The following is a 20,354-nucleotide window of genomic DNA, read 5'->3' as shown; positions in this document are numbered from 1 at the left end:
GAAACCTGAGTTGGTTAGCTGTAAGTGATGACACAATTTTCATTTTTGGGTGGGTTAACTACACATTTAATAGTTTTATAAATTGTATTAATATTACTATGGGAATATGAATTTATTTATTTCATTAAATGATACTCTAAAAATAACCTAAAACTGCCAGTGGGTGGTAATGGCAAAATTTGTTGGCAAAATTGAAAATAACACAATATTAACTTCTTAATTATTGAACTGTTGTATAAGATCAGTTTCACATTTGCACTCATGTGATATTGCGTAATTAATTAATCTAATTAGCGTGTTAAATTACCAGCCCTAATATGTATAGGGGTGTGTGTGTGTGTGTGTGTGTGTGTGTGTGTGTGTGTGTGTGTGTGTGTGTGTGTGTGTGTGTGTGTGTGTGTGTGTGTGTGTCTGGACCAAAAAACCAGTCATAAGGGTCAATTTGATACAACTATTTGAAAATCTGGAATCAGAGAGTGCAAAAAAACGAAATACTGAGAAAATCATCTTAAAGTTGTCCAAATTAAGTTCTTAGCAATGCATATTACTAATTAAAAATTAAGTTTTGATATATTTACAGTAAAAAATTGTAAAAAAAAATATCTCCATGGAACATGATATTTAATAACCTAATGATTTTTGGCATAAATGAAAAATCATACAATGTTTTTTTGTCTATGAATATATACACACTCACACACACACATATAAAATATTTAGTAGTACATCTTCTGTTGTTTCTGTGTAGGGCAGAGTAATTCCTGTTAGTCTGGGAGGATCAGAAAAACCAGGAAAAGAGTTTGAGATTGAGGAAACAGCGTTGGATATCACTCTTCGTCAAAGCTTCTGAGAAGTAGCTAGGTTCTCGCTTTACGTCGGAACGGCAAGTCTGAGAGCGATCAGTTCAAGAATTAGCCATGACAGACCATTTCTGCTCTCGAGGAGAGGGGAAGTGATGAGGGCACCCCCATTTTCTCCCTCCTTGAAAAGGTGGCAATGGGACTCAAACACAATGTTCTGGCCCATGCTGAATCTAAAATGCCTTCTTAAACTTGACTAATGTTTGTGTTTTATAGCTTGCCAGATTGATGAAGGGTTTCATGATGTGACTCAAAATAAGGTCTGATCTGCACTGTGCCTGCTGTTACCCAAACACAGCGACCGCAGGGCAATCAGCAACTCCCCGTTTACATTTAAAAATGCGCAGAGAGGATTAGCAAGCAATGCTAATTGTTTTCCACGTCTCTGCTGAGTAATACTCTGTGGTTTAAGACAGCACATCTTAACAGAGAACTGACTAATTCCTCTTGTCCTGGCAGGATTAAACTGTGCAAATGAAACTTCAAATCAGCCCGGTCTGGCCTTGTAAATTACTTGCGATCAAAGCACTTAAAGAGAGAGATGTGTCCCGACACTGTTTCAGTAAAGGTTTTTATCGCTCCTCATTGACCTCAGCTTCAGTCCGCGAGGATAAAAGCTGAACATGATATAAGCTTTTATGTGACTTATTGATTTTACAGCTTTTTACCATTTAATTATTTGGATACAAAATTCCAGTCGGCATACAACAGGAGCCATGAAAATCATGCTTGAGCGAGATCCACCAGAGGAGGAGATTCATAATACCTCATTTACTTCCGTTCAGCCTAGCTAGAGAAGACAGCCCAGCACATCTGGTGATGACAGTCGCAATGAGAGTAAATTATTATCAACAGTGCCGTAGTGTACGACTGATGGCTGGTTTTGTTTTTTAATTAGTATACATAAGTAAGGGGCTAACAGATGTCAGTGTGTTTGCCTGCCGTTGTTTGGCGTCCTTGAATCTAACGGTTCATTCCTGGGCTGAAACTATAACAGCTGTACCCTTCCTCCCCCACCTGCCATCCTCAGACAGGCAAACTTTCTTATAGAAAGAACATACACTCAGAGAGGAAGCTGATTGCAGCCGTGTTCCGTCCTGTAGAAGGTGTTTGCCTTTCTTGTTGTGTAGCATGAATGATCTTGAAGTGTAATTAAGCGTGTCCTCAGTCCTCGTTCCACTGCCGTACGGATGCTCTAATTAGTGCTATCTGAAGGGCCAGGTGGCCATCTTGTCTTCTCCCAGAAGAGGAAAGTTATTTTGTACCGTTTTTGTTATCTAATTATTCATTTTAACATCTCCACCCTGGCTGCATATGCTCCACAACCCCCACGGTTTCCTTTTCCATCTTGACTCTCGTAGTGTCAGCTCCGAAAGCATATTACGTTCGCTCCCTCTATCTGATTTTTCCTCTTTCTTTGTTTTGTGTTATGTTCTCCTTATTCCCCCATGAGACCTGGTTTGTTTACTCTGCCTTTTCCACATCTTTCTCTGTGCTGCCGCAACGGTAATCTCTCTTTCAAATATTTGTTTCTTCCATCACAGGATTTTCTGCCATGCGTCGCATTCCCAGAATCTTAACTGTGACTCATCGCAGGCACTTTTTCATACTTGCCATCTCCCGTGCAAATCTATTCACTCTGCCCTTTAAGACGTTCAGATGGAGGCACCGATACTGTAGCAGAGGTTGGACAACAAGTTCCACTGGTGTGGATTGTTACATTTCTGTTTTGAGGCACATGGTTGCTTGTGCATGTCACGGCTCACATCCGGATGGAAAATGGATGATGGATGGCCAGGAGATGTAAGCGGCAAGGGAAAGTAATTACAAACTTTGCCTAGGGTAGAAATTTTGTAGATAAGCGTTACCGGAATGTCCAGGTGGACAGAAAAAGCAAACAGATGAGACTCTGTGAAGGTCAGGATGTTGCGCTACCAGAACAACAATAATGAGGCCACGAGCAATTCAGCTAGCTCTGTTTCCAACATGAAACATGAAATAAAGCATCACAGAAGGTTTTGTCCTTTCGCTGGCGAAGAAAGTGGGCGGTTAAGGGACAGATTGGCTTTCAAATTGGAAAAAAGGAAAGTCGTCACAATTTTCGTGCGGTCCAGCGGGAATCCCTCAAGCTGGATGACTTGGCAGGCGAGTGAGTGTGTTATGTAGGGCAGGACAGATCTGGTATCTTGCCCAGGTTGGGTTAATTACGTCCCGTCAACCTCTGGGAGGAAGCCTGAAAAATTAACTGTCAGTATAACATGTGTTTAGGTGTGTGTGGGTGGATTTGTCCCCCAAGAGACTGTCTATTCTTTTGAATTGCTTGATTATGAAAAAAGGGTCTTATTAATTTATGGAAAGGTGGATTCGCACAAAATCAAGGAAGAATTTGTTTAAATAGAAGAAACATATAATAAGTACAGTATATACAGGCATATTTATAATATATATGCAATCTGAAAAAATTAGTCAAAGTTGTGACTTTCAGGCATTGTTGCGCGCCTGCATGCACAACCGAACATGCAAAATAAGGAACGTTTCCAGGGTGTGTATTCATTTAGCACACACACTCCTGCCCATCAATGGTTGATCCTGGAGACTCAAATAGCCCCAGAGTGCAAATGGTAAAAATCAATGGAGTATGCAATAAACATAAGCAGCCTAATGTGTTTCTGCATCAGGCTTCACAATTTGATTCCTGCTCCCCGACATAATGGAGAGTTCCAGCAGGTGAGGGGGGTTGAAAACCACTGTGATTGAAAGGTAATCTAATAATGTGACACATGATAGTTTGCGTCCGTCTCAGGCGGACGACTGTCCAACTCAAAAGAGGAGAGATGAATAAATAAATACATTAAAAAAAGAGTTTGAATTGCACTTACATGAATCGTGAGGATGAATGCGCAACATGACTAAAAGCCTGACTGTATTTAAAGCAAAGACAGCGGACTGTGTGCTATGAGAGGTGCTGTGTTACACTGTTGATGCTGTTTAGTGTGTATCCAGACGTCTGTATGTGTTTCTGTGGTGTCAGATGCAGCATCAACATGAGCAATTTTTCCACCGTGACTTGCAAGTAAAAACAAATAAAAATAACTAAATGCATAGACTTACACTGAAAGAGGGAGCCAAGTGTCATCGAAGTAAATAAATAAATAAATCTCCCAGAATTTTTTCCAAAGGTACGGAAAGTGTGAAATGGAATTAAAGCTCCCATGTGCCATATTTTGCATTTAAGATTCAAGTCAGAGAAGTGTGCAGGATTTTTCACTTAGCTTCTTAAATGATAATCGAGCAGGATTTCTTCAAGGAGAGAAATGGCGGATCTAAATATCAAGTCATGATGTCAGAGTTTATATTTCCCTGTGCAGGTTGACCTCTCCACTTTCCTCTCCCTCTTGCTATATTTCTGACTCAGTCTTCACACGTGTTCAACGGAGGTGACTGAAGATTTATTTTCTTAGCCATTTCTCAGCCCTCCTTCCAAACGTCATAAATTTGGCTCTTAACTGTCCCTGTGAAGCAGAGATCAGGGAAGGAAATTAGATGGCACACACTAGATCTATGGCACATGGCAGGGGCGTGAGTTCTCTTTCTGCATCCAGGACATTGTCTCCAAGAGTTCTCCTCCATTCACTGTTTTCCAAATGGTCCTCTTGATTGAGAAACATAGCACCTCCCCCTTTTATTTATTTTTAATTTAAGATGATAGAACACTACAAGTTCTTCCTTTTAAAAAAAAAATGCAAAGATGTGCTCTGTTATAAATTATTTCACGCACAAAAAAAAAACTAAATTACATTGTATGTGCATTTCAGATGTTTTTATTAATATTTATTTGTATATAAATAATATTATAATAGATAGAATTATTATTATTTTGTTTATTATTATTGCTTTTTATTAAATTGATTAAAATTGGAAATTGTTGTGTCCCTAATATTAATTGCTGGTGCTAATATAATCTTTTTTTCTCTCATCTCTCTTCCAGGTGTGCCAAATAGTGTTGGTCCAGTTAGTAAGTAAACAAACTTATAGACCTATATCAACAGGAAGTGCAAGATGAACAGCTTTGCTTCTCACTTCACCTCAGGTCCACTTCTGGTTAAACATTTATTTCTGATTTTCCTTATATCTATCGGATATAAACAGTGCAACCTAATCTGATTGGTTTGGAAGTTAATTAGAATAGGGTTAAGTTAAACTATTTCAAGAAAACAGAAGTTTTCTGTAGTAAAGTTTATGGATGGACTAATTCAGATCCTGACTTTGCATGCATTACATGTATTATAAATGCTACAGGGGCTGTAAAACCGTTCAGGATCTCGTCCGATCATTTTAATAGGAGAAATACAGGTCTGTGTGGTATTATCTGGTCCGGCCAGGGGCCTCATATGCCATCAGACAGATAGAGTTACAGACGCAGGGAGGCTGAATGTGAAAACTGGAGCCACAGAGGTATTGAACAAGTCAGAATGCATGTAGAGCCCTGAAAATTTCCACACGCTTCACTTCTCCTGGGTCCAGGACAAATATACACATTTCCTCTTTGGATAGATTGGTATAATATATCACAGTTGTATGGAATAGCATTACACAAATCAAATATTCAATAATGAACACTGGAATTATTACAAGAGTAAATGGAGTCTGATCTATACATAAATTACAGTTTGATGTTACCAGTGACCATATGAAATTGTTGAACACAGAAAAAAAAATCTTGCACTAAAAGTTCTTGCACTTTTAATCAGAAATGTATGTCAAACCAAGTGGACACTTCTTCTCCTCTCCTCAAGTGTGTTTTGTATTTGCCCGTATAGCATGGCCTGTGCTGTGCCATTTTTGCATGGGCTCACTCCATTATTTCTTATTCAAGCGCCATGCCATGAACATTCACTCCCTGTCCTCATGATGAATTAACACACCTCCATCCAGAAAGACACAAAGAGGTGACACTCTCGCAATGCAACCAGGGTCCCAAAAACAGCTTGATGTTACTTTAGCACCAAAACCGTCCTCTGACCATCACTATAACAATTATAAACAGCATTCTCTCTACCTTCACAAAACTATAGAGAGCGCTTGTAAAGAGTGTCCTTGAGGACGGAGATGTTATTCCCGAGACTGAAAAAGAAAACACTGCAGTTTCCTCAGAGTTGCTTGAGGGTAATTGAATTCTTTATTGACTTTTTCCAATTCTATTTCAAGTTTATTAAGCCTGCCAAAATTGCCTAATGCAGGCATTAGAGCAAAATTAATATTTTAAGATGAGATTTTGAAAGTACAGGATTGCATTTCATTACTGGGATGGCATTGATTAAAATCTGTCACTTTTCATTTATCCAATTTTTATCCAAATTTTCACTAACAAAAACATTAATGAAGAGCAGATGTGATGAGCATCGCTCCTAATCGCTTGCTAATACGGAACACATTTTATATCAATAATAAAGGTCTCAGCATGGTCCCATGGGTATCACGACGGAGGCTTCTGTGTGTACGAGTGTCATGGAATGTGATAAGAGAGGACAGCTGGATTAGTCCATCACTCAGAGGTCAGATCTGTTCCAAACTGATAGTGACTCCAACGGTTGTCCATTGCTGTTTGCTCACTCTTTGTGTCTCGCTGGATTCAAAAATTAAGAGAGAACTTCCGTTAAAAAGGGTTGCGGAAAAAAGTGTTTCTCCAAATATTGGATTAGTTTGATGGAGCCAAATGTGCATTTATGTTTTTTTTAGTTTACAAATGAAAGCTAAAGGCTAAGAATGGTTTGAAATAGTTGTAATTGTTTTTAATGAGACTGAGTAACAAACAAAGCAAATTTATTGCGAGATGATGCTGACAAATCAAGTACTAATCTAAAGAACGAGAAGCACTTTATGATGTTGACACACCCTGAACTCACATTATCTTATTAATCTTAAAGAAATTATTTGCTTTTCATCTTTAATTTCTTTCATAAAATATTACTGGAGCTTGAACTGAAAACTCATAGTGAAGTTCACGGAATTCCCCAAATCACATGAAAAAAAGAGTCCTATCTCCCAATGTGATTGGGAATAGAGGCCATTTCATAATGGGTCTTCAAGATGGGTTTCCTCTGTCAGTAACCTGCAAGTGCATGCTCTCCGAGTCCCCAGGTGAAAAAAGAAAAGCAGAGAAAAATAATTCGTAGATGTGTCCTCGCTGGAATTCCTGCACCCTGTCCTCGTTTCATGTGCCCACACACTGCGGTCAACCATGAAGCAGCACATAAGGGACCTAACCATGTTTGTGTTGGATGGATGGTTTGGTTTGGTCCTCTCACGTTAGTGCTGCCTCTGAGATTGACACGAGACCAGCTCCATTCCCAGCCCTAATATTTCCTCCTCTAAGGAAATTAATTGTATGTAATTATGAGGATTTTCTCATCAAATCGTCATTTCAATTGTTAGCTATTTTTATCATACAGAACCACACTTCAAATTAATCAATTCGATAACTTGAACAAGCATCGCAAGCAACCATGAATACACATGCGCACAATCCAGTCTTACACCCGAAAGACTGATACAATTTCCCTTCATCACTGTCAGCCATCATTCCGATGTACAGTATTTATATAGAGTAAGCCACAAAACACAGCTCAATTACATACAATCTCTAGAGATGATCTGTGATTGGTCTATTGGTTGCTTGTTCTCATCGAGCCTATTAGCTCTACTTTATGAATGACCCATCTGGAGATGTTTGTAGCTGTTTATGTGTACATGAGTCCAAACTGGACCCGTCCTAGTGCATCTGACATCCGACTGCCAGTGCATTCAATTAACACCTGATTTCTCCTGTATGCATGCAGTTCGGCAGAACATTTCATCCCTAGGTGTCGCTAACCGAAATCAAGGTAGGGTACATTTTTGACTTGGATACAATTTCCTTTGATCTGCCTCACAGAACAATTTTTAGCCTGATGTAAGAGTGAAACAGATTCAGCAGAAGTTTGCTGACAGCTAGTCTTTTTGTATATTTGTCATACTGAATCATTCCAGATGGACAAACATCTTCTTTTTGCCTTTTCTCTTTTACGTACCAGTTTTTTCGATATGTATAAAAGCTGTGAGATTTTTGAGCAATCAGCATTTCTAAGAAACAAGCCGAACAGCCATAAAGACACAAATAAAGACATGATAGCGTTATGCCCTCCATTTTAATTAGACATGGCGCTTTCTCTTGGGCCGTCTCAGTATTTCCTAACCCCACTGGGGAGTTTTCATGGCTGTTTTAGGTAGACTGATTCAAGGTAATCCATTGCCAGATGTCCAAAAAGAAGCATCACGCAAACAACGGCCCTGAGTAAACAGCGTTTTTGATTGAATTGGCGGTTGGAGGTTAGTAAAGGGCATAATTCTCATTGCCCCTCGTTTGTTTTGTGACTGCACGATGAGCTGATAACTTTGGGATTGTTCTGAGCCCTGTTGTTCTGCTGCTGTGTCAGACTGGCAGCGGGATGTGGGGATCTAAGCCTTACGCACTCTCACACAAGAAGCCTGGGAAGCTCAACTACACTAATGCCAGCTGAGCAGTTTCTGCCAGCGATGCAGGCTTTCTCTTTTCTAAAGCCATCAAAAAACTTCCAAACCACAGCAGCTGCAGAGAATGAATTGTGCGCTGTGCAAATTTTTGTTCTTTTTGTATCTTTTTTATCATTTATAGCAGAGTAACACAGGATAAGTCTAAATTCTCGTTTTATTGTCAATTACGTGCTTTTGGTACAGACAGATTGTAATGTTTATATCATCATTCGGGTTTTTGTTGATGCAATATGTTTTATTTGATTTATTTTGTCTTTATTTTGTCTTTATTTTGTCTAGTAGCTCCTCAAGTTGCTTTGGCAACTGTTCCTTCTGTACAAGTTTCAAACAGTAAGAGAGGTAGGAGGACTTGATTCATATACTCTCACTATTCTGTGTCAGTGTATGTTGTCCGAATTACCCCCTTCACCATGCCCTGAATGAATCCAGAGTGAGTCCTGTACCTCCTGTACTTGCAGAACACCTACCCCTGACCCTACTATTCCCACTTTGCATATTATCAAGGAAAAATAAGTAGATTTTAGTGCAATTGTTTATTTTGTTTTAGCTCCATCCTGAATCATCATGGAATCTCTGTACCGAATGCTTCAGAGACCCACGTCTTTGCATATTGGGGAGATTTTTACTTTATGAATCTGTAGGGAAGTGTTCAAATCATGTTGACTGTCAGATTAATGGGTTATATACAGTCAGTGTTGCTGATCCGAGTGTGGATGAGAACACTGAATCTGATATAATTCCGCAGTGGCTCACAGACGAGAAGCCCGTCAGTTTTTTGTTAAAGTGGGCCCTCTAAAACATTTTCCAGAAAGAATGATTGACACATCCAGGCAGCTTTAGAGATCGCTTTACAGGAGATATGTCTGTCTCAACTCCTCCAGTCGGGGGACAGGGGAAAAGGCTGCAGAGGAGGCCTGACCTCAATCCAGATCTCGATAATGAGAAGCCCTCCATTTCTCCCGAAAGCCTTAGAAATCATCTCAGGAAGGAGGGACGTGGAGGCTTTATGAGCGTAACTCATATTTGTCAGACCCATTGGGTTGAAGGTGCTGGCTAGTTGGTTGACCAAGCAACCCTGGCAGGTCAGAGTAATGCCATCAGTTTGTTATGCTATGCCAAGAGCAGCATTTGAGCATCGAGATTTAACTTCACTTTGAAAGTAGGACACACTCCTTGCGGGTCCTGGATAAACGTTGTTTGGTTTCTTTGGAGGCTATGGGGAAATAGATAGGAAGTTATTTCTGATTTGCTTGTGCTATTTCTCATTTTGGAGCTGACAGAATCAATACTGAAAAAAATGCTTTGTCTTTCATTTTTATGGCAGTAGTTCTGTGGAGAGGATACAGTTTGTGTACCCGTTTTCGACCTGAGAGGCTTTGTTATTTCGGGGGAATAGAAAATAGAAGCCATTGTTTTATTCCCGTGTTTGAAAGTTCCAGCTCCTTCACTACACCCTTCCATCATTTCTGTGAGACAACTCTCCATGAGCAATAGAATATGAATACAGCAGATGTAAATTTCAAATCGCACATGCACTCGCATCCTGCCGAGGTTGAAAATTACATCTGCTCGTGTTTGATTTCCATGTAACATTCCTGCTCTTATTTTCCTCTCCATCGCTGTGGTTTGCTCAAGGCCAACTCTCTAATAACAACACCGCTTCTCCATTCATCTTTAGGTGATCTTACATCTAACACTGCTTCTGCTGGTTCAAACCATCCAAACCTTGCATGCCATGGTGCCCCTCATTTGCAGCGCCGCCGCGACTCGCACACACTTACCCTAAACACAGCCACATCTCTTTCCCCTTTTTGCAAGACTGCGAATGTTTCAGTCACTCCAATCGCTGCAGTTACATCGAGGTGCTAAACACCGTCATTTGCGTGAGCTGTAAGCACAACACTAGAGGGCAGCACTGCCAGCTGTGCAAGCTTGGATACTACCGCAATGCCTCAGCAGAGCTGGACGATGAGAATGTTTGCATAGGTCAGTCCTCCAGCACTCCCATCCACCAACACGGCTTATCGCACATCACACTCCCCCCAAATCCACCATCTGGCCTTCTGTTTCTATTGCTCCATCATCCTCCCATCTCCTCACTCCCTTCTTTGTGTCTGTCCATCACTCTGTCGTCACCCGAGTCTCTTCACGCATGCTTGTGTGCGTCAGCAAAGTCACTTTGATCCACATCCCTCCAGTCTTTGACTACAAAACCAGCATGACGTGATGATCCACAGCAAATTAGATACTGTAGGGGAAAAATAGGGGTATTTCTTCATGTTTGTTACAAGGCCAATGAAATAAAAAGAAAAAGTTAGAGCGAGAACAAAAAAAAAACAAAGGCCAGACAGGTGTCATTGTGAGACAGAAGTGATGTCTGCCATCACACTTCCCCAGTGAGGTGTCTGGGAGGGCTCACACCCACAGAAAAAGGTGCTGCGTGTTGCATATGTCACTGTCGGAAAGAAGAAGCAAGAGAAAGAAGAGAGCGAGAGAGGTGTCTCGGAGCAGGTCACGACTGTGTGACTTACACACACATCTTTAGGTGTTACAGGTCACAGACTCTGACCTCCACTTCAACTGAGCAACCACAGAACTGTCAAAATATGTGAAAAGTGCATCTTGGGAGAGGTTTATGTTAGTGTTTTAGCAATGCATTAATAATTAATAAGCATTAATGTCTTTACTTAGAAATGAAACACGTATCTGCTCTGTAGCAAAACCTTGAGGCTATGTTCACACTTGTAAAAGGTTCTGTTGTGCTAGGCATCTGAAAACACTGATGAATTTATAAAGAAAAGAAGTAGGAGAGTTTTAAAAGGAATTATTTGTTTCATCAAAAACGAAATAAAAATAAAAAGAGAAATGTTTCAGATCATGATCAGAAATGCCATTGCACACATCAAAGTTGCATGGTTACACGTCCAAGTTCTCTTCTGAGAAAGCACAAGAGAATTAATCAGATTCTCTTTTGAATTGATAATATTAAAACTGTTGCATATTTAATACCCCTCAGTAGCTCAACATCTGCTCAAATTGTGTCATCTTTGTAAATATCTAAGTAATGCAGGTCTTGAATGGCACTTCAGCACCATAAGCAGACCTCAGTTAATTGGCCAGATGTCTTTGGGTGATCCATGACCTGGAGAGTTACTGACATTGGCAAAAACTTATAGTCAACGTGAAATCAAAATTGACTGTGTATTTGGGTAAAATAAAGTCACTTTTTTTTTCTTTTTTTTTTAGGTTGGTATCTTTGGTCAGAAATACGCCATTATCTCTTTCCCCGCCAGCATTTTTGAAAAAAGTTGCCAGCCACCGCTAGCGATTTTGATGATTTTTACTCAAATTTGATGGCCTCCAGTATATTTTTTTTAATATGCATGAATATTTGAATATGCCATACACCAAAATAGATAAGAGACTTATAAAAAAAAAAAAAAAACATTTGAATATAAATAGGTTTCATAAAAATTTATAGTTTTGAGCAAAAAGCTAAGAAAATCACATTTTTTATTCAAAAACTATATCTGTATAATATTCAGTATGATTATCAAAGCATTAATCCAGGAAATCACTTCCATCAACACCTCCGAAGCTACCACAGATATATACCTTTTCCAGGATCAACATTTTACTCTGTAACATTATGAAGTTTTTATTTATTTCCTGTATATTGCTGATGATTATTTTAAATATCTGTTGACATAAGAGATCACTAATTTCTCTGTCCCGTTCACGTGTGTTTTGGAGGTTTTGTACTCGTTCAGAAGATGTGTAATAGCGCCCCAGAGTGTATAACAGTGAAAACACAAAAAGCCGTAAAAACGAGATAACTTGTCAATGGCGGGGAAAAAGTTTAAATTAATGCAGACTTTTTATGTAGACTTCAAGGACATTTTCTGTAGTATCAAAGGATTTAATTATGATTATCAGTGTTATCAGTATTTAAGTTGAATGCACTTATGGGCAGCAAGTGAACTAGCTAATCAGGAAACCATGTGACTGCCTTTGTTTCTCTTTTGTATGTTCCCTTCCTTCATGCCACTCATTTTTGATGCTAAACTACATATAGAAATATGTTTTCAGAAAATTATTCAGAACACACATTGCAGTCACTCAGTAATGGTCTACGCTTTTGCATTATGGGACTTCCAAGGTGTTGAACATTCACAAAACATTTGTTTTCCTTACTTAACCAAATGCCATCGTTGCCATTTTCCACCTTCACTCACCTTCCCCAGCTGATGCTTCTCATTTTATTCCTTTGAAATGGTAGATGTGAGGTAAATATTCAGATATGGGGTTATAAATCTGTCCTTTGTAGACTAGCAATGTGCATGAAGGAGGCAGCAGAGGCCCATTTTGAGCGAAAATGCTTTTTGTGTTGAAAACAGAGGGACTTATTCATGAGCTGATCTGAGGCTGAAGACCGCAGACCCCATCTCTCCACTGTGTGTATGTGTGTGTCTTGTTTCTACAGACTGTAATTGTAATCCCTTTGGCTCAGACACTGATCGCTGTAATGGCACAGGATATTGTAAATGTAAGGAGGGAGCAACAGGGGCTAAGTGCCATGAGTGTCTGCCAGGATATTTGTGGGACAATGGCTGCAAATGTAAGTAGAACCTCCACCCAACCTGCAGCTTCAGTCCCCTGCTCTCGTTTGCCTCTGTCCCCCTGTCCCCCTCTACCCCTCCCTCCCTTCTTCTTTCCCTCTTTCTATTTTCTCTGTTTGTTGCTTCTTTTTGGCTTATCCGAGAATGAGCAGCTTGGTTTGCTTACAGCACTTGGACTGACTTCCATCCGAGGCTCAGTCACACCTGTTATGCTGCCTTGTTAGTGGTTTAACTGCAGAATTCATTTTGAGAGAATTATTCGAATCATTTATTAGCATTGTTTTTATTAATAGTATTATTGTAGAATTTTTCTCAAGCACAGAGATAAACCATGCAAACAATCCCCGGGCACAATCCCATGCACGTGCATTTGCGCAGATGAACACAGGCAGCTGAGTTAATATTTGGAGTGAGCAGAACATTTGACGCCTGCATTGTTTTCTCTGGCTGTGTGCTGTTATGGCCACACTGTGATGGCTGGTTCTTCTCTCTTGGCTCCAAGCTCTGTGGTTGAAACGATCTGTAGGTCAAGCATTGATTTGTATTCTTCAATAGGCTTCCAGCATCAAAGGTCAACATTTACCAAAGCCTCAGATATCACAAAGGGACTTTGGCTGTAATAATGTGAGACGGACAGTCCTGTAAATTTGTGCATATTGAGTTCTGTGTAGCTTTAGACCCAACACTACAAGGCTGGTTTTGTTTAGAAGCAGAATTTCACAACATCACACGTCATAAGATTAAAGTAAACCAGAGCGTTTGGTACAAATAGTGACATGTGACAAATGCACTCCCATTACTGTCTGTTCTGGGAAACATATTGGAGAGAAATAAAGAGACATGACTCTTTATACACATCCATCATTCACCAGCATGAGGATGCATTACCATGTGTCTGTTTCAGCCAATGGTATGCACTAAGGTAAAGCACCATAACCATTTTAATTTGATGTTGTCATCAGCAAAGACACTTTTCGTTAGACGTCCTAAACAAGAGATTTAAAATTGTTGCATTTGTCTCATTCAAAGTCCCAAAGGCCATAATGTGTGTGATAAATGCAATCTAAGGCTCATTTTCCTGACTCCGTCCATCTGTATGCAGATTTTCGGTATGCAATTAAAGTTAAACTCTTTCTTCAAATAAGCCTTTTCTTCCCAGCGCACCATGCAATCTACTGCTATTCTCGCTAAATATTATCCCTCTTATCAAAAGCAAACCCAATAAATCGCTCAATTTATTCTCTTATTACCGTTTATTTACATGCAAGCAAATTGCAAATGCAGAACTGGAGGTTTAGCATGTTTTTCCTGCTTGTTACTGCACATGCTTTAAACATACAGAGCTTCTGTTGCTCTCTTAAAATAGGTGCTTATATTTATTAGATGTCCATGGGCTCTAGAGAGCATGGCGTAGGCTATAGAGGTTAAACTGTTTGTAGGACCAACAACAGAGTAAATAGTTTCCATGCCCCTCTCTATTGGAAGGTAAAGGTGTTTGTTAGCACCCATAACAACTATAAATCACTGACGCGGCTCTTCTTGCCTCAGCACCTTTTCCTGGTCATCAGGGGATATCAAACTGAGGAGACAGAAAGAGTTGAACTCACAGGGTAAAGCAAAAAGACCCAAACTCTTGAGAGATACATTACCTGCAAAACTGTGCCTCTTTTAAGTCTTTCTTCAGATGAAGCACAAGAACACTCTTGCCAAAGGCCACAGTTGTGGAAAAGGCAATCGATCAATTTGCTCTCTTTCCCTCAAAGAGGAGGTGTTCTGAAACTCTTTCTACAGACACAATCCACTCATTACCTTACTTCTTTTTGTGCAATCTCCTTTTCATGAACAGTTTGGTAAAAGGCAACATTGATGTCTCAATTGCAAAAAGTCAATATGTCGTACACTTGTGAAGAATCAATTCATTTATAATAGGAAACATCTACAGTAGTTTAAACATGCTTTGGGCAGTTTGGGAGTTTAAAAATCTCCTATCCAGAACACTGAATCAATAAAGAATCTCTATTTTTTGATTCATCATTTCTTTATTGTTTCTTAAAGGGCAGACAAGACAGGTTAAAATGTGCTCAGGTCATGACTGCACCAAAACAGGAAAACAGGCACTGTTAAAATAAAAATAAAATAAATTGTAAATACAGCAAAGATTATTAGAGTACATTTTACAAGGAAATACTGTTTCAATGTTTATACAAAATTTTTGCATGATATGACATTTCTTTGGAATTCTTTGAAATTTACTAGCAATTTCTGAGGGAATGTAGTTTTTTTTTTTTTTTTTTTTTTTTTTTTTTAGATTATATAAACTAATCTAATCTAGATTCTCTAATCTACATCAAATTTAGACACATATATCTTAATGAGGGAAACTATAATTATTTGTTTTTTAACGCACATATGTTTCTTTACATTTTGACTCTGATTTAAGAAGTCTTACAAGATCGGACAGAAAAGACTGAAACAAGTGAAGTGTTACATTAGGTAGAACCCCCTATTTTGGCTTAATGTAAAAACTAATTTAATACATTTTAATTTACTGTAAATTATTATTATTATTATTTATACAAAATTGTGTCAGTCTGTTCCAAACATTAAGAAATGTATGATTTGCCTACAAAAACTAATGAGACTGATCGTAATTGAACCCAATCAATCTTTATGCGTGTTAATCGCCGATAATTCAAATAGCTTGTTCATCTTGCAGGTACAATTTCTGGGTCTTGTTTTGTGGTACGAGTGTGGGTTTTCACTAGGGAACGATTGATCTGCATCGTAAAAAGACTCGGCAGTGATGAAAAGAGGGAATTATGGACACAAACGGGCTCATTTTTCCCTGACTCAACCATAAAGCCTGTATCCACACAGAAGATGGAGAGAGAGAAGCTGGAGACCATGTAGTTTTGCCAGCTCCCTAATCAGCCTGTTATGACTGGGAGAGTTACACCTCTTCTCTCTATCCTCCAGCTCTTCCTGTCTGCTCAGTCCAGCCCAAAATAGCTCAGTAACAGCCATTAAACAGATGCTGCGATGCACAAGACCTCTCAGAACCATTCCTCGCAAACTGATAGAGGTCAGCGCTTGCCGCTTGTGTGTTATGATTATTTTCCAATCAGCAGGATTACAGTGCTTTGATGAAGACGCGAGAGGCATGGCTTGTTCATCCGTTTTTATTTGTCTCTGTTGGTTTTGCTAGTTTACGCTGGAATTTGTTTGCCTGAAGCTTGCTCGACAGCTTACGTCCGAGGTCTGGCATTGGTGTCCCTGTTGTTAAATGCACCTGATACACCTGAGGGCAATGCAAGTCATTGTCTGGGATTTGGAGAATGGTTTGGGTTAATGGCAGGCCTCTTGAGAGACATTTTCTTTATTTCGAGGTGGCCGTTGAGCAGGGATGCTTTTTGGATCATTTTTAATAAAATCTCAGGAGTTCAATTTTCTGTAAGAAAAAAGAAGTATATTAATGTTTTTCACTTATGAATTTCTATTAATAATGATATTAAGTTTTCTACTTGTGATTCATTTCAATCAATACTTTGCCTGCACTTTGTATTGACTATTTTTGTCTATTTTCAGCAATAGATGAATATATGATATCTCAGGATAGAGCTCTATGTAATCATAGAAGTGTTCATACTTGTTTGGGTTTAGCCTATATATGTGTGTGGGGGGGTTTTTGTCTTCTGCTTACCCTTTTCCTCTGAATGCCACAGCCCGAGTGTGTGACAACGAACTTCTGCGTTGCCAAAACGGTGGCGTGTGTGTGAACAACGTCCGTTGTCAGTGTCCTCCAGCGTACACCGGCCTGCTGTGCGAGAAACCACGGTGCGAGAACGAGCCGGGCGGCTGCGGAGGGTCGGACTCGGGCCAGGCTTCCCTCCGTCCCCCTGGGCTGATCCTGCTTTCGCTGCTGTCCGTCCTGGGTCCCGTTTTCCTGGGGGAGATCTGCTGGATCCTTTGAGAGGCAGATCTCCGACTTGTCCAGCTTCTTCTGTATAAGCAGCGCACCAGACCCACCGACACTCGGCCGGCCATGTGGAATGTGCCCAAATATCAAAGCAAAATTTCTGAGGATGACAGACAAAATACAATAACTAATACATCAATAAAAATAGTATTTATAAAAAATTTATTCAATATAAAAATCTAAAATTAAAAAAAAAAAAAACATCAAGGTGTTATTTATAGAATTTACCTGAGCATATGCTTCATGAAGCAAAATAAGAGGAAGTAGTGATGTGAACTAAGCCATAATAGATACTCCCCTAACAGAACGAGAGAGCGACAGGGATTGGAGCGGACAAGACTCATCCCTTTCCTCCCTTTATCACCAAGGCAACGGGAGCTGCGTTCAGCCAGAGGCATGTACAAGTCAAGCCAGCTGCCGCCCTTCACCTGAGCCATTCTGGGTATCATGTTGGCTGTAGACTGCTTTTGGCTATTGTGACACGGAGCGATGGAAAACTGTCCGGATTGTGTCCGAACTGGCAATTGCGAGAAAAAAAAAAAATATGTGAAGAAAGACTCAAGAAAAGAAAAGAAACACGCATTCTTTGCTGTCAGTGCATTGTGGATATAAGGAAATCTATTCAGACTGTCACATTTGATCCGCTTTCAAATTGAGCTCGTCCCGCCGACACGTCCCACTCCACCTTCAAAAATAAACTTTAGAGTGTCCTTTGTGTCAAAAGCCCCGTCCTTCCTCCACTCTGTGCTTTTGTGAATGTTATTCTGTAACCCTTGATATTTTTTTTTTTTAGTACAGTATATATAATTTTTGGGTTTTCCTTTCAGTCTGTGTGATGTTAGTCACACTCATGTGGCACACCCCCTTATCCTCCAAAAAATATGACTGAACAACCCATGACTTCGAAATGTGACGGACTGTTTGCTGAGGCCACGGTCAAAGATGTATGTTTTCACCCAAACAGATGAAATGCTTAGACAGTCATCAGTGTATTTAATTTTTGTATTAATACAGAAGTTATTTTCTTGACAGAGTACAGATAATGTAGAACATATACTTTTTTGTATTATTGCTGAAATGTGTTTAAGGGCAACATTTAAGTGCGTTCAATCAAGGTGCATAATTAAATATCTGATTAAGTTGGTCTGGAATTTATTTTATTTCATTTACACTTTTCTTTTTCTCCTTAAGTTGGATTGTGAAGTTTTCCTAAAGTATATTGGCAACGTGCTGGCATCAAAGAATATCAGTTTACATACAGTATATATACAGTACTGACGTGTAAAAAAAAAGAAAATCACACCAAAGGACATTCTAAATGTTTTCTTGTTGCTTTAACACTGAGAAATTTAAGTGAATAAAAGTTTAAAAGGACTTTATGTAGCCGTGTTGTACTGTTTTATGTGTCTTTTATTGCATTATGAAGAATCTAAATTGTCCCTGCGATGAAAGCGTGATAAAAAATCACATATGTCTTTTTATATAACACATGCATATAAATTGCATACTTTGCAGAAGAGTGGAAAATGCTTTAAGCCTCAGAATTTTCTAAACACCATTTATCTCAAATTCAATACAGTAATGATTTGTTTCAGTGAAACGCATTATCGGATGGGCAGAATTAAATATTAACAGCTATTGATGTCTGTTTGAGAGCCTGTTTTATGGAGTTGCTCTTGCCTGTGAGTAAACTGCCCATCTATCGCATGGGTTTGTTTTAAGCAGAAAGTTTTACAGCCTTTTTCACCATTATAAAGTGTGTGACATTACAGGCCTTGCTAAATGATTAATTTTGAAGGAGATGCTCCACAAACATTTGTCTTTATCTGCAGTGGCTCTTAGTAACTGGGCACTAATGAATGAATCTTGTGTCTGTGTGTGTTTCGATGTGTTTGTGTGTCTGCTTTGAAAACAAAAGAAAGGTTGATGAAGTATTATTGCACTTTCATGTTAGTTATAAACCAGTCCCCATCATATTTCATTCTGGAAATTCAACATAAGCAACCAAAAAATGAGACTTTGTCAGCTGTTTCTTTACATTAGAATGGCACTTTGAGAAATGGATGACAGTAATACTTACCAAAATTGCAATTGTTTTGAAAGAATCACTTGTTAAACTTTTAGTAAAAACTGAAGGGATGTGGCCCGACCCAATATTTTACATCTTTATGGCAGAGCCATTATTGGCAATCCCTGCAGCAGTCTTTGTGTTATCACGTTACACTGATAAATTACACAACATGCTGTGAACTATTATTTCCTACAACTCTATGATGAACAGTAATAATTTTCAAAATTGCAGTTCAGTTACAATACCATGGGTGTGTGTGTGTTTATATATATATATATATATATATACCCTAACTCTAACCCTAACCCTCACAGGAAACTTTGAAACTGTGCATTTTTACTTTCTCAAAAAAACCTCATTCTGTATGATTTATAAGCGTTTTGAAAAATGGGGACATGGGTTATGTCCTCATAAGTCACCCTCTCCTTGTAATACCTGTGTCATACACGTCATCATACAGAGTTGTGTCCTGATATGTCACAAAAACAAGAGCACACACACACACACACACACACACACACACATATATATATATATATATATATATATATATATATATATATAAACATTTAGTTAACCATACACCCTAAAAAAGATCAACTAGTCCAGAGATGCTCTTATAGTTATTCAATGGCTAAGAAGAGTTCACCATCTGTACATTTGTGTAATGTTGGTTCAGAAATGCAACGTTCTCTTTATCAAGGCCAACATGTGCAACACTGACAAAGAGAATAAACGATTCAGTGCATGTATATACTCATCAGATCCACTGTGTATTCAACAAATTCTGTGTACCAAGCCAGCAAACATTCTCAGCCAAATTCACCTACATCATTCCAGTTGTTCACTCCTATTTAAAGGAGGAATGATACTGTAGATTTTTTTTTTTTTAAAGATCAAGTGAGTTTCTTTAAATATTATTATTTCTGCATATTTGATTACATTTATTTCCATTATTCTTAAAGCGATATGTCAAACTTTTTCTTGCATCCGGAGTTAATCTGCCCTTGAACAAGGCAGCCTATTGATTTTTAAATCGGCTTTTCCATTTGTTAAGAAGTTTAGCTTCAGTAAACATGATGCTTTTTTACTTCAGGCACATTCAACTTTTTCATTGATAACAGGAATGAAAAACTGAGGATTCATTTAACGTTGACCGTTTCAGGGTTTTGATTTATGGTTTCCTATTCAGGGTAAGACTAACAATGCTATACACATTTATCAGCTTATATCACAATAACACACATGGAATATGT

At 38.9% G+C, this 20,354-nt stretch overlaps 1 protein-coding gene across 6 annotated transcripts in view; it reads left to right on the top strand.

The window, feature by feature from the left end:
• ntng1a (netrin g1a) overlaps positions 1 to 18,406 on the top strand; it is an 84,812-nt gene extending 66,406 nt beyond the window's left edge. For 2 of the 6 annotated variants that reach the window (XM_026201408.1, XM_026201409.1), the window contains exons 5-8: positions 4,849 to 4,875; positions 10,251 to 10,418; positions 12,916 to 13,050; positions 16,774 to 18,406. In XM_026201408.1, coding sequence (XP_026057193.1) covers positions 4,849 to 4,875; positions 10,251 to 10,418; positions 12,916 to 13,050; positions 16,774 to 17,021 — 578 coding nt within the window. In that variant the 3' untranslated portion in view covers positions 17,022 to 18,406. Of the gene's footprint in view, positions 1 to 4,848; positions 4,876 to 7,699; positions 7,745 to 10,250; positions 10,419 to 12,829; positions 15,333 to 16,773 lie in introns of those variants that run through there. The other 4 variants (XM_026201412.1, XM_026201410.1, XM_026201414.1 and 1 more) reach the window with 4 other exon arrangements.
• Positions 18,407 to 20,354: the final 1,948 nt, after the last annotated feature.

Source organism: Carassius auratus, chromosome 24 (assembly GCF_003368295.1).
Source record: "Carassius auratus strain Wakin chromosome 24, ASM336829v1, whole genome shotgun sequence".
NCBI classification, from domain to species: domain Eukaryota; kingdom Metazoa; phylum Chordata; class Actinopteri; order Cypriniformes; family Cyprinidae; genus Carassius; species Carassius auratus.
Note: the sequence above shows the minus strand (reverse complement) of the source record. Positions and strands in the feature narration are given on the sequence as shown.